This window comes from Lissotriton helveticus, chromosome 6, assembly GCF_964261635.1.
Source record: "Lissotriton helveticus chromosome 6, aLisHel1.1, whole genome shotgun sequence".
In the NCBI taxonomy this organism is placed as follows: domain Eukaryota; kingdom Metazoa; phylum Chordata; class Amphibia; order Caudata; family Salamandridae; genus Lissotriton; species Lissotriton helveticus.
In genome coordinates this window covers 774,757,872-774,780,102 of record NC_136067.1, presented here as the reverse complement: position 1 = coordinate 774,780,102, position 22,231 = coordinate 774,757,872, and the positions used below count along the sequence as shown (strand labels likewise).

General features: G+C 45.0%; 1 protein-coding gene across 1 annotated transcript in view; it reads right to left on the bottom strand.

The window, feature by feature from the left end:
- Positions 1–21,806, bottom strand: part of LOC144761529 (gamma-aminobutyric acid receptor subunit rho-2-like) — a 578,022-nt gene extending 556,216 nt beyond the window's left edge. The window contains exon 1 of the mRNA XM_078646849.1: positions 21,433–21,806. Coding sequence (XP_078502975.1) covers positions 21,433–21,551 — 119 coding nt within the window. The 5' untranslated portion in view covers positions 21,552–21,806. The remainder of the gene's footprint in view (positions 1–21,432) is intronic.
- Between the last annotated feature and the right edge of the window lie 425 nt (positions 21,807–22,231).

Here is a 22,231-nt window from a genome sequence, read left to right as displayed (position 1 = left end):
GTTTTCTTCAGACTGGTAGAATTCTGTGTGTAACAAGTCACGCAGGTGATCACGTCGTCAGGCTCTTTTGGGCGTGACACCAACAGTGCCTCTCTTGGATTATTGAGGGCTCTTTTGCGTGAGTTGTTGACCAGTCTAGAGGGATAGCCTCTATCTTGTAATTTATGTTGAAGCATCATCGATTCTTTTTTGCAATCAGAGGTTGCGGTACAGTTCCTTCGAATCCTCAGAAACTGTCCGAAGGGGAGATTCTCCCGTAGAGATCTAGGATGATGGCTCCGAAAGAGCAGTAAGCTATTCCTGTCCGTCTCTTTCCTATATAGGGAGGTACTCAGTCTTTCCTGATTTAGGCTGATTGTGAGGTCAAGGAAGGGTATCTTGATATCTGATATCGTAGCTGTGAATTTAAGAAATAGGTTTTGGTGGTTGATCCACACACAGAAGGCTTCGCAGCTCTCCCGGTTACCATGCCAGAGAACCAGGATATCGTCAATATACCTGCGCCACATAATGATGTTCTGGTTGTAAGGGTTGTTATCTGAGTAGATGTGGTGGTTTTCAAAAGTGGCCATATAGATGCAGGCTAGGCTAGGGGCAAAAGTCGAACCCATAGAGGTCCCCTGGATCTGATGGTATATCTGGGAGCCATATTGGAAAAAGTTTTCAGTTAGTGCTATACTGGCACATGCCATAATGAAAGAAATGGGTGTGGGTGAGCTCCAATCCTCCAGCCGGAGGGTGTGCTCACTGAATCCAGTGTGGCCTGCTGTGGAATGTTTGTATATAGGGCCTCCACATCTAAAGTTAGGAGGAGGTCCACATTCTCTTTACCCTCGATGGAATCAATGAGGCGAAGTACATGCCTAGTGTCTTAGAGGAAGGATGGTATCTTTCTCACTATGGGTTGTAGAAATATGTCGCAAAACTTGGATAACGGCTCAAGAAGTGAGCCTATACCGGACACTATCGGTCTCCCGGGAACTGGGGTAGTTCCCTTATGTATTTTGGGAAGGGTGTAAAAATAAGGGACGACCGGGTCCTTTGTGAGCAGAAAGTCAGCCTCGTTTTTCGAAATCCATTCATTGGTCTCTCCTTCCATCACTAAACTAGTGATGGCGGTGGCGAGTCTAGGGGTGGGATCTGATGCTAGTGGTCTATAATGCCTTGTGTTTGCAAGCTGACGTTTGCATTCAGAATCATAGTCTATGGTGTTTTGAATCAAGGTGGCGCCCCCTTTGTCAGCTTGTTTGATGATAATAGAGCTGTCATTGCCCAGACTCTGGACAGCTAACTTTTCCATTTTGGTCAAATTATTGAAAACAGGTTTATTGGGCCTCATCTCCAAGGATTTGAGAACTGCCTTCTCAAAAACCAGAATCTCCGGGGGGACCATGCCATCAGTAGGGGTAAACGTAGATGGTTTACGCAACCCAGTGTCCAATGAGTCGTTCACCGGGCTATCTCCAAAATAAGCGCGAAGGCGTATTTTTCTGAAGAGCTGTTTAATCTCACAGATTTCGTTGAAATTATCTGGGGTAGGTGTGGGGACGAAGCCTAGACCCTTTTCAAGGACTACCGTCTCTGTGGGGGTCAGTGGTCTGTTAGAGAGGTTTACTATTAAACTCTTCTCCCTCGGGTTGTGCTCCTCGTCTCCACTGATGTTGATGCTGTTTGTTGGTCTTGGAATTGTACCCCTTTCTGATTTCCTCGCCTCCGCCCTCTTCCTCTGCCCCAACCTCTGTCGTGAAAAGGAGGGTTCATGGGGAAGAACTGGGGTGGTGGACCCTGGGGATAGAACGGGTATTGCCAAGGAGGTATCATTTGCGGTGGCCCTTGGAACATTTGGCTTTGATTATAACCTTGGTTCCATCTCTGCTGTTGCTGATTTCTTTTGTGATTTGTTGGGTGGCCCCCACTGGAGTCACTGCTGGAGGAGCCCCTCCGGTTACTGAATTCAGAGCTCTCATCAGAAGAGTAGCCAGTCTTTTTGTTAGTGTAACCATCCCTGAGATAAGGATAAACCTTCTCTTTATCAAATTTAGAAACATCCTTTTGGAGTTTTGTCATTTTCTGTTTCAGCAAAAATTCCTGGCTGTCGGAAATTTCTTGGTTGATTTCCGCCAGTTTAGTAGTGAAGGGAGTTTTAGTTAGGGTACCCCTGATGGCAGTTTCCAAAGCCGTGATCTTGGCTAGCAGTGTATCTGCCAATCTCTTGGCTGTTTTAACTATTAGGAACAGAAGGTCCTTGGTGCACTTCCAGGAAACCTGACACCACTCCCCCTTAAACTGGCTATCCTCAAGGAAGAGTCTTGGTAAGATGGTCACCAGGAGACCCTGTGGTGCTATTTTGGCCCTGAGGTATTCCATCATCATGATACAAGCACACAAACACTGACTGTAGTAGTAGGAGGAAGACCAAAGGTGAGCAACTACAAACATTAGCAGCAGTACTGGCAGATGGTAATAGGGCATTGTAACTTGACTGTAAAAAAAGAGGCCTCTTGGAATGACGGCTTTCCCTCCTGAAGCCAACACATACTGTATATTAAACAACTGCTTACTTGTAGTGCTGCATGGCTACAAATGTATGTAAACATAGTATAGACCTTATTTTCATGTTAATTTCCTTTTTCAGTAAAATATTTTTGTATAGTTTAGATGTAGTGTTCTTTATCACAAAGAAGAATTTTGGATGCATATTAGATGGTATTTACGCACTTATCTAAATCATAGTTGAAGCTAGAATCTAAAATACCAGTGTGAACTGTTGATTTTTGACTAGGGAGCCTTCTTTCAAGATGATTTCTGCTCTCACTCAATAGTCCTTACCAGATGCAGAAAACAATGCACCTCATAGACACACTTCATGAGAAGAGGAACAAAACACTGAAAGGTCAATAACATGCTGGTGAAAGAGAAACTCTGGTCTGATCTAAGAAGTGCTTGACAGTGTTCCAGAAAATGGTTCAAGCGAGCTGAGCCACAAAATGCAATGGTTGCAGGGGGTTAACCCACTCTCTGTGTATTGTAAATGATGAGTTTTGCTGAAAGCCGACACTCTCCTAAAACTTAATGGAGCAAAAACAGAGGTGATGATGCTGGGACATAAGGCACCCACCACGGTGGAGGAATGGTGGCCGGATAGTCTTGGCCAGCCACCTAAACCCAAAACACAAATTAAGAGTCTTGGGGTGTGGATGGACCCAGCTCTTAATTTCTCAATACAGGCCCGTAAGGTAGCAGCCACTTGTTATGCACTTATTAGGCTTCTTAGGAAAATTATTAGACTCCTACCCTTTGAAGCTAGAAGGATCTTAGTACAGGCGTTGATATTGTCACGCCTGGACTACTCCAATGCATTATACTTAGGCACTCCTCAAGGGACAATTAAGACCCTGCAGACCGTGCAGAATTGCGCTGCACGTATGTTGCTGAACGTCCCACGGAGAACTTCTGCCAAACCTGCACTCCGTCAGCTGCATTGGCTCCCAGTGCAACAGAGGATCGAGTTCAAGGCTCTGACTACGGTCCATAAAGTAGGCAACAAATTAGGACCCGTACTGATTCAATCAATGTTCTGCCCGTATTCCCCCGGTCGGGAACTAAGATCCAACAATAAGAACTTTTTGGCAGTTCCTAAAACAAGGAGAGTGCGCATGGGTGGCCGACGCTTTTCTTTACAGGCCACTAAACTGTGGAATAATCTTCCACACCACATCAGAATGGAAGGAAACCATCTTAAATTCAGGAAGATGCTGAAAACCCTCCGGTTTTCCTAGACTCTGAGAATGAACGTTGGTCGAAAGCGCTGGGATGCCCCCGGGTAGCCATGCGCTATACAAATACGTAATCATTCATTCATTCTCAACCCATACCTATAAACATGTGGTAGGCGGAAGAACTCGCTGGAGTTGATTATGTGCTTTTAAGTTCTGTGCATAATCTGTAGGTCAAATTTTTATTTCCCAGGAGGGCAAACTTACCCTTTCATCATCTATATGTATAAACAGACACCTGGCGTGGCTTATATGTAAAAAGTTACACAACGTGTGTGAGGACCACAGAAGCTCTTCAGACGTCTCGCTGCATGTTTGTAGGGGATGTATTTTGTAGGTGATGTAACATAAAAAGAGTGGTTTGAAAGTAGTATTCATAACGGTGCTTAGGCGACAGGCCTATGCTAGAAGCACAGAGGAAGAGGAGGGATGTTCATGGAACACCTGGCAGTGCGTGGGGTGCATGACAGGGATGTGTATGTGCAAGTTCCATTTATGAAGGCTAAATAGGTACTTCCATCAAAGCGTAGCAACGTAGATGTACACATTTGAGGTTAAGTAGGAAGAGTTGGACCATGATAAATACAAGAATGGGCACAATTTGTAGTGTCATGTATTTTGAATGACTCACACAGATAGTGACAATGAGGCATTAGGAAAGCAGACACATCAGCAAGAGAAGTATAGAAATAGTTTTTGAAATCGAATCTAGATTAGCTATGACGAGCAGTGTGTCTGCAGCCAGATGCAAAGTAAAACTAATACACAGGTGGCAGAAAGATGCCAGGGGATACCCAGATGCAAAACAAAGCAATTCATAGGTGGTCACAAGGTGGCATTTAAGAGAAAAGCAGAACCGACACTGTAAAGCATAGTAAAAACAGAAGAAGCATTACTGAGACACTGAAAAATGTTCTTCTGAGACAGCACATGGATGTGAATAGAGAGTACATGAGTGGCAGATGCACCCTAAACGGCAAGGGACACATATACTTGGCAGAGAAACTCATTCCTTAACTGCCAGACAGACCTCTAAGATCGATGGGAAAGTCATTTCTTACTGTGCCCCGAATCAGGAAAACTCGCTCCGGGGGCACAGGGAGCTTTGTCCTACTTGGCCCCTTGCTACTGGAATAAACTACCTACTCATATATGAAAGTGCACTGATCATCTACTTTTCAGATAACTTCTCAAAACCGAGCTCTTTCAACACTAATGCTGCCTCGCTTGTTGGTCTCTGCAGCGCTGAGAAACTCTCCTGGGGGTGATCATGCGTGTTATAAGTTAAATTAACATAACATGCAGAAAAAATAATCGTAGACAGCACCCAGGTGCAAGGTAAGACTATTCACAAGTGAGAGGAGGATGCTGACCTAATAAATTAGAAGCAGCACCTAATTGTGAAACGCAACAGTTGAAAAGTAGCTGCTTTGTATGATGCCGTGTAATGTGATGAACCTATAAACGGTTCACATCTGGCATTCAGATGCAAAATACATCAATTCACACATGCAAACTAGATGATGAACAAGGTACTTTGCATATACTATCAGATGCAAAGTTGAGCAATGCAGAACTCTAAGCAGCGCAAGTGACTTCCAAACTAATTAACTAGTAGGCAGGGCAGAGGAAGCAGAAAAGTAGTATGGTGGGAGTACCTGAGGGCAGGAGAGTTACAAAGATGTGGTTATATGGTTTCTCTTAAGTCGGAGAAGGGTGTCAGGAGGGCAGGTCAGGTAGGTGCTGAGTTGGCAGTTTATTTGATGCAAGCCAGAAGAGGTTTGGAAGAAGAAACAGGGGTGCTGGCCCTAGGGCCCTCCTTGGCCAATCTGTGAGGCTACCACAAGTGGTCGCCCGTTTGCTGCAATACAAAGATGTGCCACATTGGAAATGTGGAAAGAAAAGGTGAGGGATCAGAATCCTCTCATCAAAACCTAAACAACAACTCAAATAAGACTCCTTCATGTGGTATTAGTATTCCTCATCTGACACGTCACTGCTGTGTGGCACAGCGACATTAGGCAGCAAGCTGGTTCTCAATTATTAGTTTGCACAGAATGAGACTGGAAGGCCTACATCAAGGTCTTCAATTCAAAGAGCTTTTATCTATCTCTGTTTTTATACGTTTGTCATTCTTGTTAAAAACTAGCTGCTGTGAAAGAGTATTAAAAAAAATGTAAAAGAATGTTTATTTAGCTGTGTTTAGGTAATCTGGGCCTCAGCCTGCTCGTACTGACGTCTATTTTAAAGTTACTAAAGAAAAGGTGTTGCTTTTATTTTCCATAAATAAGCTTTTACTGGCAGGTTTCTAGCTGATGTTTCTCCTCTTTCAGAAAATAAAAAAAAATAGATTTCTTTTACATGGTACTGTAGAAGTTGCAAATAAAATGTATTAATTTGATCTTTGAGAAGGAAAGTGTGATCAGGAGATGTACAAAAAAACAAGTTCAAAGGCTGATGCCCAGGCTATCCAGATGCCGAGTGTCAGAATTTTCACGGTCTAAAACCTATAAAATGTGCCCTTTCTGGCATGTGTACCAGACTTTCTGCTTACTTTCTCAAAGGCAGTCTCCGTGTTAGATTATCTGCTCATTTATACTTACACCTTTTGACTTTCCCTTTGGAGGCAGAGTTAATGTTGATCCACTAGCTGATTTATATTTAGACTCTCCCCTTACTTATAAACTGAGTAGATTTATGTTAGTTCTATGCTAAACTATATTTCGATTCTGGCTATTTCCCTTATGACCTCTCACAATTGGCTTATTTTCCTGCTTATTGGTGCTGATTTGAATCTGAATGGCTAAATAATTTTTGCTTTCTGTAATTAATCCTAAATTTGAATAAACCTTTATGATTTTGAATTTTGTCCTGCAAAGGTTTGATTTTTGAATAAGGGCTCCCAACCTTTGGGACTCACATTAGCCCAATCCAGAACATCATTCCTTTTAATTTTGCAACTGAAAGCATTGACAGCCATAACTTAAATGTGGAAACTGGCAACAATAAAGATCATATCACAACTTTTCGCCTTTCACCTCCTCTTTTGGGACTTCCTAGATTCCAAACATCTGTAAGAGAAATAAAATTTTCCTGGGTGAACTGTTTATAAGTGATAATTATATCACCTTCCAGGTGGTCCAAGACACATTTTCAATAGCCAGGGGTCCATTTTTACAATATAGTGCATTGCTCAAGGCCTCATGGGTCACATTTTCTAAAATACCTATTGAATCCCATACACTGGCAACTCTGATTAGTCATGCAGATTTATCCAGAGGTACTTCATTGCACGTAGTTGAGAGAATGGGACTATAGAATTACTGGTAAAACACAGATGGCTATCAGCTTGTTCCCCAGACATCACAGATAGAGAGTGCAGTAAGACATGCCTCCACATGAAGACAGCCTTTTCTGGTGTCACTTTCAACTAACCCGATTTAATTTTCTACATCTAATCAAATGACCCCCACAGCGTTACATAAGATCAACTAGCATACGAGTGCGGCAACTCTAAATGTAGGTGGAGTTTACTGGTCTCTTTCTTACATCTCCTCTGGGATCGCCCCAACATTTTCGCTTATCAGGAGCCTATTACAAATGGCTCACTCCAGACACCAATTTACATACCTTTGTTTGAGGTCATGGTGTTTTGTGTTTGAAATACTCATATAATGTATTATTTATAAAAAATAATTACTTATTACTCCATGTTACACCACACATGATGATTCCTAATGCTGTTATATGTCTGTGCTTATGCTCAAATGTGTTTTACTGTAAATGCCCTATTATTTTCAGTTCTCATTTTTGCAATGCTTTGATTTATTTTTAAAACGAAATATACAGTTGTTTATGGATGTCTGGTTCACAAGGGCAACAACAATTTTACAAGGGAAGTGATATTGTTGCAATGAAAGATTAAGAAAAATATTCTTTTTAAAAAAAAACTAAGTCTCCCAAATATTAACCAAATAAACACTGAATCTCAGATTTAAGTAATCTGTTCATGAATATTAAAAAGCAGATCTAAAAATATCTTCAAATTAAGCAGTTGGCACAGAGCAGGCACACACCTCATTTGACAAAGAAACTCAAATTTGGAATTGTTTACAAACCGAAGTCTCTGCTTTTGTCTAGATCGTCGGATGCCAACACCAGCACGTTTTTAGGTCGAAGCACGACCTGCATTCAATGCGTAAGCATTGATTGCAGTCAGCTTCGACAACTATTGTCACCCGTTTTTGGGAATGTGGACACGAGAGGGTGCACGAGCGCAGATTTGCTCAGTTTTGACCTCGTGAGCGCGCACGGCGCCGTGCCCCTCTCGTGCCTCATTCCCTTGCGCAAACACACTCCACACTCACGCATGCGCACATACACAGCCATACACAGGCACACACACACTGCATACACATTCGCAGACCCACGCGCACACACACAGACACACGCACAGACACATTCGAACACACACAGACACACGCGCGTACACCCCCCCCCCACCACCACTTACCGGGCTCTTTCGGCGTGTTCCATGTCTCCTCTGCAGCGCTGGTCGGGCACTCACCAGGCTGTTGCTGGGGATCGGGCTCCTCTCTGCGGCAGTCTCGTCTCGTCGCGGCACCAGGGGGCAGGACTTCACTTCCGGGGCTCCCTCCAGCACCTGGGAGCCCCGGGCTGCGGAGAGGCCATCAGTCGGCCGGCTTCATTTCTTCCTCGGCGGCGGCGGGCGGGACTTCCTGCCGGATTGCAGGCCCCGCCCCCGTCTCAGCCAAAAGTGCCTGACTTCCGGTTTTCACGGAGCAGGGCTGCGGCGGTGATTTCTTTTTTTTTCTATTTATTTTTATTTTTAGTGCTGGATTTAAATAAACAGCGTCTAGTTTTGCGTAATCTGCCGGCTCCTTTTCTCCTTTATGGGCATGAAGCCTGCCTAAGTGGTGGAGCCGTATTAATTGCTGTTCATGTGAAGTGCTGGACGGGGGGCGTCTTTCTTGCAGGCTCTCTCTCCCTCCGCCGGCGGTGGCAGCCGCTTTCACGGCGTTGCTCTCTGCGTCCACAGCTCTTGTTCGCCGTGCGTGGCCTGCGAATGCCGATGATCCAGGGCTTGGGAAATGCCTATTGATGTTTACACAGCGCTCCAAAACCAACCAGCCTTTGAGATTTGTACAGACAACAAAGTAGATGCCGAAAACAGTAATTACGTTCCCGAACTACTCAGGCGTGCAAGAATGGAGCCTGGTGTGCTCCTAATCACGTTAATGATACGTCTGCCGGGTCTGTTTTCCCTGCACAGCGCTCTCGATTTCGGTCTGTGTTGTCAACCACCAAAGAAAATTCCAGCGCATTGTTCCTCACTTGGCGCCAGTTCTCTTACATTTTATACCTCCAAAGTGATGTTCAGCCGGTCTACAGCCCACTTACTTTCCTCCCTTGGCGCTATTTCTATTAGCGTTGTATAGCGCCATCCTTAGGCCATATCAGTACTCGCCCATGTCCTTCCCCCCCTTTGGTGCTGTTGGTGTTTGTCCGGAGATCCGCTCAGTGCGCCTCTATGAGGCTTGTCCTCGTAGGTTGCACGTTCTTCACTCTATTTGTTTCCCGACGATTATATTGTATGCCACAGGGCCTTCCATTGCGTCCTTTCTTTGCACTACTTGGGATTCTGGCTCAGTTTTGTACCAAGAAAACGCCCTGTACTGCTATTTTCATTGTATAATTTAGCTAAGTTACACTGGGCCCATAGGAGTGTCCTTCCCATGCGGGCTTCCCTTTTTAGGTCTCTCACCTGCGATACAGGGCGAAAGCCCTGTCACAGCGCGAGACCTATTGCTGTCTGCTCTACTTACAAGGAGCCAAGAGGGAGACAAGACGCGTGAACACGCGCTCCGATTCCGGAATGCTGTTCACACACACAGACGTGCACGCACAGACAGAGACACACACAGATACACACACACATCCCCTCCCTCTCCCCCTGCCCCCACTCACCGGGCTCTTTGCGGGTGTCCCTCTCCCTCCGCAGCGGGTCAATCTCGGCAGCAGGCTCCAATTCAGACTGAGCTCGGCGTGTCTTCGCCGGCGATCCTCAGCTTGCGCCGGGACAGCCGATGTGCACGGCGACGGCATCTCGTGCGCTCCCACCGCGCTTTCAGTTTCGCGCCCAGCGATCCTCAGCTTGTCTTCCTTGTTCTCGTCAGATGAGGTAAATCATGTGACTGTTATTTCTCTGTACCGTACTGAAGGTTATTTTTGTATATATTTGCTTACTCTGTTGTGCCGCTATCAGAGCGTGGTGTTTTTTTTTTTTACTCTGCACCAACCACTGGAGAGTTCCCCGCCTATGCACTAGTGCATCATAAGACCGTGAGTCAGAGAAAAGCTGATCAACTTACATCGATTTGATTCATATGAAAGTAATACCGCTGTCAGTCATAGTAAGAAAACACTGATGCAGAAGGGTATCTAAACAAATGGGGACAACCTGAAAAGAGTAATGAATGAAAACACGTGTGCCTACTTCCCGTTGGGATCTACTGGGTTTGGCCTGGATCCACCGTTACCGGATCCGCACATCCTAGGCGTGCACCGAGCCCACCCATCCCTGACAACAACCCTGCCCTCATCCAGAGCTCGAGCTTAAGACGGCACAGCTCTCGTGATCCTCATGCTTTGGGTCTGGCTGGCTTTGCTTTTCATTAGAATGTGCTCGTTGTCCGTGAAAGCACGTGCAGTGTGTGAGCGCGCGGCGGCGCCGCCAGAGCGCATGCAGCGTGTTTTCACTGTAAGGGCCTTGGATTTTCACAGCCTTCGTGCACACGCCGCCCGGCCCAACCAAAGCAACCTGATTGCAAGAAAACAAGGAGGGAGGGGGCGGCCAAGGTCGTCGGCACATCTAGATATCACCGGCAACAATTATAATATTAATTTAAGCGGTGAGCTTGTACTTTATGTACACGATGCCATTCTTTTCTCTTTGAGACATACTTACTGTAAGGCGGGGCAGGACATGGAATACATTCATTGCAACAGATGTGATGCAACCCTGCCTTTTGACACACTTGGTAGCTCTCCAGAGCGGCATACAATAACAGCACAGTGCTGGCTTCAGCAAGACAGCATTTGCTTTCATTAAATGCACGGCAAACAATCAGAGTTAAAGCATATACATTTTGAGCTGTCCTCCGAATAATAAAATGAGCTCAATTCTTGAAAATTAAATTACTTTTACACTGATGCAAATAGGATTCAATGCAACATATGCAATCCACAGACACACAAGACCACCCCAGCGGGTCTCATGAGAGGTCCTTTACAAAGGGAACAGTCTGTTATTTGGGCGTTAGTGTCAAATGGGGTGAGTTGGAGTCTGAGCGAGCTGCTAATGCTTCGCATCCTTGGTTAACTGAGGGTTGTGTTTCTATTGCCCAACCTGTGGGCAGACCCCCAGGCCACATTAAAGGCTAAAGTGTACAGTGGATCCACAGAGGAGTCACTCTTGGAGGTAGGGTGGCTGCCTACCACAGGCCTCTGCTCTTGAACACATAGATACGGTGGGCGCAATAAATATGTGAACCCACCTTTTGCACAGTACTTAGAGGGTGGCTCCCGAGCAAAGCACATGTCCCCTATGTGACTCAAAGACTAACACTTTGTCTCCTGTCGGAGATGTGATCAGAAGAGTACACTGCACTCCATTTTTAGGACTGTCTCTGCCTGCTTATGAGCCTCAATTCAGCAACATGTCATGGACTGTGGATGTGACATCATGCACCCTTTGACCGCCATCATTGTACTACCCCTTCTCCTTAATTTAGCCACTCAACAGGTTCCAGTTTGCTGAGGAGCAATTTGAAGGCTAATGTGAGAGAGACAGGTGTACTTTCTGTTCCTGCTTCTGCTTCCTTGACCTCTGAGAGTAGGACAGAGCTAGCAAGGGCTGTATCAGGGTTACCAGGGGCAATAGATGCTACACCTTAGCAACCACTTGATGTCTATCTCTAAATTGGATTATACTAACAAACAATACCATGCCATTCCACTCAGCACCACTCAACGCCACAGCACCACTCAACGCCACAGCATCACTCAGCGCCACAGCATCACTCAGCACCCCTCAACGCCACAGCACCACTCAATGGCACACCACTCAACGCAACAGCACCACTCAGCGCACAGCATCCCTCAATGCCACAGCACCACTCAATGCCACAGCACCACTCAGCGCCACAGCACCCCTCAACGCCACAGCACCCCTCAACGCCACAGCACCCCTCAACGCCACAGCACCCCTCAGCGCCACAGCACCCCTCAGCGCCACAGCATCACTCAACGCCACAATATCAATCAACGTCACAGCACCACTGAAGGCCACAGCATCACTCAGCACCACTGAAGGCCACAACATCACTCAGCACCACTGAAGGCCACAGCATCACTCTGTGCAACCATTCAACAACAACTGGTTCTAATATGTTCTCTCAATGTTTCAAGCTTTATTACAAATGTCACAAAAATATGTTAATATTACACTGCTGATCTTGGATTTTCAACACAATAAAATACACTGAGCATAATCTTCCCAAAAGTTATTTACAAAAGTTTAAGCTATTGCCATTATAAATTAAAATAACTTTTAAGTATTAATTATTAAAAAAACACATTGTTATTTGTAATATTAATACATCTAAGTCATGTAAATACAACACATATTGCATTACAAATGCTATAAGTGTCACGTTTGCGAAAGTTAAAACTATTGGCATTGTAAATGACAAGGCTATTAATTTCGCTATTTTCAAAATCAACACATAAATAAAATATTTGTCATTTACAATACCAATAGCTCAAACTTTCCTAATGCGAGACCTATTGCATTGCAAAAGCTTGTTTCATTTGCATACACGCTATGATAAGCTAGCAAATTTGGAATTAGCAGGTCTGTGCACACATACCTTGAAATAAGTCAAAAATGCCTCCCCACATTAAGCAGGCTGCATAGGGCACGGCCATACAAAATAAGATGAGAACAGTTCTGGAGGGTATTCTAGGGGTATTATGAATGTCGAAGGTGCTTTAAGATTTCCTAAGAACAGGCGAAGGCATTATTAAGGACAACCTGTTTTCAGGGAATTTCACAGTGCACTGCTGCCATTTGTAAGCTCTTAAAATATGTGTTACTATTATGCAACTTAATGCTAATGTACTTAGTCATCATGCTATTATATTAATCCTCGAAGCAGACCAGTGCATCTAGGCCAAGAGAGGGACTGCACACTCGATTGCAGCTGAAGAAGCATTAGATTGAAGTAAATCTACCGCTTCACACTGTGACATTGGCAGATTCTTATGCGGTCGAATGTATTCCAAGAGTCTTGAACATTTTATCGGAGTCCCCTTGTGTGATGCAAATAAGAAGTTTGTATCAAAATCAGGCAACTAAGGTGGGGTAACAGATTATCTTGATGATATAAAAGAAAACTAAGCGATGAAAAAGTGTCCTCAAAATCAGAAAGAGACCAGACACGTGAACACGACTGTTGTAAATTGTTGGATTAAATTAGCATTGGAGAGACTGTAAATCATGATAAACAAAGGTTACTATTTAACTGTAGGTCAGTTGTTTATTCCAGTAGTGTACCCACCATCAAGGGGAAACAGTGTTTATAACGCTGTCATTACATTACACTACCATTACAACGCGGTTGTTACAACAACTGCGTTGTTAGTATATGATGCATTTACATCGCAAGTCATTATAACGACTTGCACAAGGGGGTGTTAAGGGATTGGAAATAAATTCCAACACATTACCTTCTGTTGCACAAACTGGAGTAGGAACAGTAATTAATACTATTCCTAAGTCCAGCACACCCCATAGTGCAAGTCGTTGTAATGACATGCGATGTATATGCATCGCATACTACCAAAGCGGTCGCTGTAACAACTGCATTGTAATAGTACGCGATGTTTTAGCATGCGTTGTAACATGCTATATTCCTACCAAGATACACAGTGATCCACTCAACCCTACAGAGATTCTATCACAGGATACTCAGTTAATATTGCGCCAACTATGTGGAACCACCATGGTGTCAATGGAGGCCCTGGTTTATGGTAATCTGTTTATTACAGAATGTGAACATGCGTGTCTTTTAAGCAACTAGGAGGAGTATTTTCAGTCAATTCTGGTACAGATAAACACACACAAATAATGTTTTTTTTTTAAAGCCATACCATTTGAAAGAGAATTGATTTACAAAACAAAAGTAGTAGTTGCACATAGCATTTTATGTGGATGGGAGGTTAACAAATACCAGATAGAGACAGTTTTTTTAGCAGACAGTTAAGACTGACCTGCATGTTGATACAAAACTAATGTAAGAACTGAAACTAACCTTATATGAGGCAGAAGTCACCTTTGCGTACATTCTAAGTAGGAGACTTGTTAGACCTGCTTTAAACTCCTGGTTTTAGGGGCTGATTATTGTGACTGGAGCAAGCAAGTTCCAGTGGAGAAGTGCTAGTCAGCCAAAGGACCAGAATCTAGATGTAGCACACATGTATTTAAGAGCACTAGAAAGTGCTGGTCTGCAGATCGTAGGTTAAGGGTAGAGTTTCTGCAAATTATAGAAGTAGAAAGGTAGTCATGAGATAAGACATAGGCAGCTTTAAACACAAGCATCAATAACTTAAAGAATGTCCGTTTTTGCAGTCTGGTGGTGATATGGTGAGGTAGCAGTGTGCCAGGAGACTGCAGAGAGCTCTTGTAGCAAACATTAAGACGTTGTCTAGCATTGCAAAGTGGTATTACCGGGGGAAAACTAGAAAACTAATGCCCTAATTCAGTTAATTGGATTAGGGAAAGAGATCGGTGCAACTGAGGAAGAAAGTGTAAGAAATTCTCAATAATAAAATGATTGCTATTGAAGGAGAGGTTCTCCTCTAAATTAACTCCATTGATCAAGGCAGGCCTATCTTCGACTTGTGGGTACCATGGCCCCAGCTCAAAACGTCCATTCAAGAAACTATTATAGACACTAATAGTTGAAATTGACCTGTATGTATTTCAGCATCCGAATTTACAATCAGCCCTTGTTACACTGTACGAGTTTTTTTAGGCAATTGATTCATCCCCATCTTACACTAACACAAAAAGGGGAGGATTGTTGGAGTAGTGCCATTTCCTGAGGATGGAAAACTATATGTTATCACATTTCGTATTAAAGATGCCACAGGAAGCATGTGACCATCATTTGCATCACTATCTGTGGCTTCACTAAGAGAGGTTGAAACATCAATCACTTAAACTGCATTTATCATTTTATACTTCCTGATAACTAAACAGGCAGACATACTTTTCTCTATAATTGCCATTTCTTACAGTCATACAAATTAATTTCAAGATTTCAATTGAAAGCTATAAGATTTATCACAAAATATTTAACAGACGAGGGGCTTGCACCCTTGTCCTGCTAATCTCCTGGTCTGCGCATCTCAGTGGCCTCAACACACTTCCCATGATAACACATCACTGAGGCCATACACCAGCCTGTACAGGTTTGGGAGACAGGTGGGTGGATGATGGGATGAGCAAGGGGGTACAGATCTGATGGAGAAGAAGGGCTCACCCAGATGAGAGGTGGCTCTCCTGCAGTATGACGCCCTGATTATCGGCACTGGTTATTCATTGATTAACATACAGTATAATTATAAAATTCTGATGCAAGATTGTTTTCCCCCGATCAGACACCGTTATCATGAAAGAATCAGTGCAATTAACTATCAACTTAAAATGACAAAGGATATTACGTGATTGACATCAAGTAAAATATTACAGAGAAGTTACAGAAGAGTTAAGAAGTTCTCAACATAAGCAATAAATTACCCCATTTAAAACACAACTAAAAATCTTTACAATCCTTCGCCTATTTTCAAGAAATAGCAGTAACTAATACAGATGTATTGATCCCACTTCGATTCAAATGTACTGTTTTTAGACTTTAGAGTAATTTCATTAACAACCCCTTTATTAAGGGTGCTATCAGCTGCTTTCAGTCATACACCTTTTGAACAATTGAGTAAAGTAAAGTAAAGTCCACATTTGTAAAGCGCACAATCACCCGTAAGGGTCTCTAGGCGCTGGGGGCCGTCGGGAAGATTAAGCGAGCTATTGCCCAGAGTCACATGGTGCTGGGCTAACCTGCCGCCGGAGCCGGGGATCGAACCGTGGTCCCCAGATTCCAGCGTCAGTCGCCCTGGCCGCGGCGCCACACCTCTCCCTTATTGAGCAGGTGACGTTCCCAGGCAGTAATGTTTTAATAACAGAAAGCAATACCAAGACAGGATTAGTGTAACACAGTAACAGTCCACTTCCACTCCCAAATTCCACCTGCTCCTCCAAGCACTTGTTGAGTGTATCCTTGCAGTGGCCCAACATAAAATGATGGGTCCTCCCTGCAGAATGTTAAGAGGGGTTCTCAGTCTCCCATATCTCACAGGTATCCAATGGCCTTGGGTGAAATGGGGCCCATCTGAAGGGTTGAGGAGGACCTGAAGGATTTGGGGGACCCCTGCCCTGCAGGGGATGCAGGGGTCTGTGCGACGCACCTGAATCTTTGTCTGTGACCCTGTACAGTGCTCCACTGCCCTTCATCTAGGTTTGCACTATATACAATATCAGCATTGAAGGGCCCTCTGGAACCACTGCTCAAGAATTGTTGCAGAACCTTGTTCTGTAATGACGAGTGTAGAAAATCCAAAGGCTTGCTACCAATGAGTTGAGGTAAGAGAATGCAGTCCCTAGTTGAATTGTATAATGAATTGATGTTTTCAAAACATACAGAAATATAGTTACTCTCACGTCTCTTCGGCTACCAACCTCTTGAAGCTTGCTTTATGGGTTTTTTCAAGTTAGCAAGATCACAGTTTCCGCATTTTTGTGATATTTACCCTAACGTCACTCCAGTTACCAACTTACAGAAGCCTGGTTAATGGGGTTTTGCAGTTATCCAGATCAGTTTCCAATTTTAATGCATAGTTTTGTGTGTGTTTGTGTGTGTGTGTTCAAGTACCTCTTGTACGTTGGTTCGGCTAGTCAAATCTGTTGGGATTTTCTAATGCTATATATAATTTTACAAATAAATGTTACCCATGGTCCACATTTCTTGTGAAAGTTACAATGTGAAAATCATCTAAAATGTCTGCAAGATCAGCATCCCCACATGTGCCTGTTGTGGGGTTGCTACCTGACCAGTATTTCACCAGCTTGGTTGGTATTGCCATGCCAAAACAAGTAAACAAATCAGGAAAAGCATTAAAATCTGTAAATTCGATGTCTATGCGAAAGTGTGTTCATACGTAAGGGCCACGACTCCCAGATATTTCCTGTCTATTGTGAGATGTTCAACCAGTCCTTGTGTTTTTATGGTCTGGCTTGACAGCATATGTGTTGCCAGACAATTATGTAAGAACACCAGGAAGGGGCTTTGGCTTCACTCACATGTTGGGAGCCAGCAGTACATGTTTTGTTTGGGCAGAAGTTGTGCGCTTCCACAAAAAAGAGTTTGCTCTCCACACAGCTGTGATCACGTTGTTTATTTATCCAGCTGTCTGATTTTGAACTTTCAGGGCCACACACATGCAGGTGTGTGGCCTTGAAAATGTCTTACATAACTAGATTATTTATGGTGTTATTCACTGGCAGGAGCACAGATGGGAAGAGGGTTGTCATGAACCTACGTGGATTTTTAGGTCTGGCTTGACAGTGCAACTGTCACCTGACCTTTAACCTACACCAATCTTATTTTACAGTTCTTTTCTTCTACAAAAGTATCCGTTCCAACGCTTATCTATTTATAATGCTTCACATTACCATATAACATTCTTTTAAAGCCAGATCTCTTGGATTTTCCAATGCTTGTTATTTAACTAGCAGCACTTTGCATTCTACTATTTTGAAGAGAGATGCCCCTTCCCCTGCGGAAACTAGCGGGTGTACCACAGCCACAATTAACTAAGGGAAGGTGTCTGCTAATTAGGGTCATTTTAACATTGAGCTGCTAACACGGGGAATACGATGAATGGCATATTGATTTATCGTCCCCCTGGCCCCTCTACCCAATTTATCACCAGCCTGACTGAAGTTATTACCGAGACGGCCCTGCGTAGGGACAAGTTTTTACTGCTGGGAGATCTTAATATCCACTTGGATAATCTAGCAGATAAAAATATCATTGATTTCCATCAGCAACTTCACTCCCTTCAACTCTCCATTGGATCTAAAAACCCTACCCATCTTAAGGGTCATTTGTTGGATCCTATTTTTTCCAACTGGGCAGGGGTAGAAGTCCAGTCCCCAGTCCCGGTCCCCTGGTCTGACCACTTTTTAGTTCCTTTTACAATAACAATTCCTGCCGGTAATGCCCAAAAGTTCTCCAACTTGAAGTACTTGAGCCGCAAATGGACGGCGTTCTCTAAGGCAGGGTTTGATTCCGCCCTCACTAGTGGTGGCAGACCTGGGGGGAAGGATGCTGTTATAGCATCCGATAGACTGGATGAGCGCATTATTAATGCCTTGGACAGCATAGCCCCCCTCTGCCATAAGAAACCCTGGAGTAGACCTCACAAATCCGCCCCCTGGTTTACTGCGGAACTTCGCCTATTGAAAACTGAATGCAAGCAATTAGAAAGGCAATGGAGGAGAGCTTATCTTGATCAAGCCAAACTGAGTTATATTAGCAAACGCAGGGAATATCATAATCTGATCAGGCGGGCCAAAACCAACTATTTTTCAGACAGGATTGGAGATGCTCGCAACTCCACTAAGGAATTATTTAAAATTTATAAAGAAATTTCCCTCTGTAGCTCCTCTGTTGATCCCTCCTTGGTTTCGGAGGAATCCTGTAACCGAATTGCCACCTATTTTTCGGATAAAGTGGCCACGATCTATTCTGCCTTCATAGGGGGAAAGGAGAAGGCAATGGAGTTCTGTGAAAATCCATCTCTAGTTAAGGGCGCTAACAGTCTTAGCAACTTTGTCACTCCTCCATCTAATGAGCTTCAGCAGATCTGTCGCTCGATCAAGTCAGGCTCCCCCCGTGATCCGGCCTCTCCTAAACTTCTGGGAGGAAGTTTAGAAATTCTTGAGCCCTACATCAGAGATGTTCTGGATCTTTCTTTTTCAACTGGCACAGTACCCAAAAAATGGAAACAAGCGATTGTGCTCCCACTCCAAAAAAAACCTAATCTAAGCTGGGAGCGGTTAGACAATCTCCGGCCCATCTCCCTTCTTCCATACTTGGCCAAGGTGGCAGAAAAGGTGGCCAATCGCCAACTTATGACTTTTGTGGAGGAAGCCAACCTTCTTCATCCCACCCAATTTGGTTTTCGGGCACGACACTCTACGGAGTCTGCGATGCTCCTAGCCACCGAAACCATTAGGCAAGGGGTAGATGAGGGGCATACTATGGCTCTTGTCCTACTCGACCTAAGTGCCGCATTCGACACTGTAGCACATTCCACCTTGCTACAGTGTCTCAACAGTGGTGGAGTGAAGGGGATGGCACTCAGTTGGATGCAGTCCTTTCTGACTGAGAGGGGTTTTCAGGTTAAACAGGGAGAACACTACTCTCGGGTGTTCAATCTCGATCAAGGGGTCCCTCAGGGCTCAGCCCTCAGCCCCACCCTGTTTAACCTTTACGCCTCCCCTGTAGCCACCATTGTTGAAAGATACGGCATCCAACTGGTATCTTACGCCGACGACACACAACTGGTCAGCTCTCTATCACGGGCACCCGAAATTGCGGCACTCAACTTCAGTGCTTGCATGCAGGAGCTTGCCTCCTGGATGTCTAACAACTGCCTGAAGTTGAACGGCTCCAAAACGGAAGTGCTTGTGATGGGGGGGGGGCCCTTCTGTGTGGACCTCGGCATGGTGGCCGGACTGCCTCGGACCTAATCCCGTACCAGGTCAAAAGGCTAAAAACCTGGGGGTTCTATTTGATTCTGACCTGTCTTTTACTCCTCAAGTAAACAGAGTGGTTGGAATCTGTTTCGGGATACTTAAAAGCCTACGCAAAGTGCTTGATATGCTTCCAGTGGATGCCAGACAAACGCTTGTGCATGCCTTGGTCACATCGAGACTTGATTATGCCAACCTACTTTACCTGGGTATCACAGCCAAAAATCTCAATCGTCTCCAGGTACTGCAAAATGCCACAGCCCGCCTGGTGCTGAGGCTTCCCAGGAGAGCACCCTCCAAAGCTGCGCTAAGGTCCCTTCACTGGCTTCCAATCCGTGAAAGGATTACTTTCAAAGCTCTATGCACGTGCCATCGCATCTTTGGAGGTAGGGCACCCAGTCCTCTGAACAGCCTTATCACCCCTTACAGACCAGAGCGGATGCTCAGATCCTCTGGCACGGGTCTGGCTGTTGTCCCCAAAATACACAAAGCTCGAATGGGGGGCAGATCATTCCGGCTTCTTGCAGCCAAGAATTGGAATATGCTACCCTCCGAACTACGGCTTGAACCCTCTGAGACCAAATTCCGTAGAGCCCTTAAGACCCATCTCTTCCGTCAAGCATTGATGTAAACTCTTGTCTTCTCTTCTCATCTGTATACTCTCAGCGCGGGGACACGCCGGTGCGCGTAACCATGCGCTTTATAAATCTCCTAAATAAAATAAATAAATAAAATAAATACAAAAAAGTGTTTTCTAATTCGTAACTTAAAAAATCGAAAATATAATCAATACTCAAGGATGTACACAACGCTTTTCCAATTCATTGCATTATTTTTAAAGCAAACGACTATGGTTCCTCTTTACAATCAAGCAATAAAGGACCCGACATTTATAAATCATTACTAGACTTTCTTAGTGTAGTCTATAAACACAATTGTCTCTAGATTCTGATGAGAGGAGCTTCAATCAGCCTGCTTCATTCAGGGATTCAAACCTTGAACCTTCCAGCTATGCACAAACGTCTGCAGCAGGCGCAGTAACCTACTGAGCTTAACAATATCCTGCTTGCCTTAAATTAATGTAGTTCATCTTACTGGCATGTGTCCTAATATTGGCCTTCCTCGTCTGTTGCTGTACCTGTTTTTTGTTGGGTTTTTTTGGAGTGAGAGAGGTTGAGGGCGGGGTCTATTTGATGTATGGAAATGTCAGCACTCTCGCTGCTGTGGTGGTGACATCCCACGGGCTTTCGGACCGCGAGGGGGTCTCACCGACAAACAAGCAGCGGCCCCAGAACCCCAAACTCTTCAAAACATGAGCAGTTGTCCTAAAAATATATGCAAATAATATTATTCTCACATAAACATTAATTACCAATGCTTAAATGAGACGGAAGCACTCAACCACACCATGAACAACTTTTCATGTACAGCCGACCCTAAAACACACCAACTGAAAGATTGGGCGGAAAACTTCACTCAGATACTCATGTGAGGATGTCAGAAGCTGTGCTTCTTAGAATTAAGGATAAAAGTCCATGCGCAATTAGCCAATAAGAATTAAAACATTGAAAATAATTTTAAAAAGAGGAAATGGCGTCTCCTAGCTGCATATATTCCGTTGGTTTTTGCCTGCCGCGTGGGCTCCTCTGCTGATTGGAGACACGCCGCACGCAGGTGCGCGGGGGAGGGGCTTCTTACCTGGGCTGCCGTTGCGCCTCCAGCTGTCCCGCCGCCCAGCGCCTGCGCCGGTGCCTCCGGCTCTGCGCGAGCACCGCCAGGCACAGGGTCACGAGGAGCAGTCTGTATAGAGGTGGCATCTTCCTACTGGATAGCAAGGCGTGCTGTGTGGACAGTGGTTGCCTGTGTCGAACTTTAACACTAAAACCAGCGAGGCTCCTTGCGCGGCTCCTGCGCGGTCAGTGACAGTGATCCGGTGTAGCCCGCTCTGCCGCCCGCGCCGTCTCACATCCCACGCATGGCTGAGCGAGGGGCGGGGCGCGGCGCGGTGCTCTGTCCAGCGGCTGTCTGGGCCTGCCTAAAGCCCGTTATATAATCCTCCGTGTCCCTTGCGCGCTCAGGCACCAGCAGCATCGCGACCTCTAATCTCAGCGCTCCCCGCCGACTGTCAGCCAGGAACACCAACCCGAGCCCTGCCAGCCGCGGGTGCCCCCGCCCATGAGGTGAGCCTCAGTGGGGCCAACCTGGCTTTCGGCCCCTAGGCCCGCGGCGCCAATCTTCAAAGGGGCACTTGCCTTCAGTGACGCAGTACAAACTGATTTTACGCATTGTTTAAAGCTTCATTAGCTCCTTCCTCGCCCGCTCATCGTTGTCACCCCCTGCACCACACACCAGCATCCTCAACCCCCCCGAGAAACAACTTGGCTACAGCCTGATGGAACTCCTCAGTGAGGGACCTAGGGTGAATTGAGCGAGGTGGGGACATGTTTGTATTCAGAGGCCAGTCACTTAGGGGCAGATTTATGAGGCCCTTGCGCCA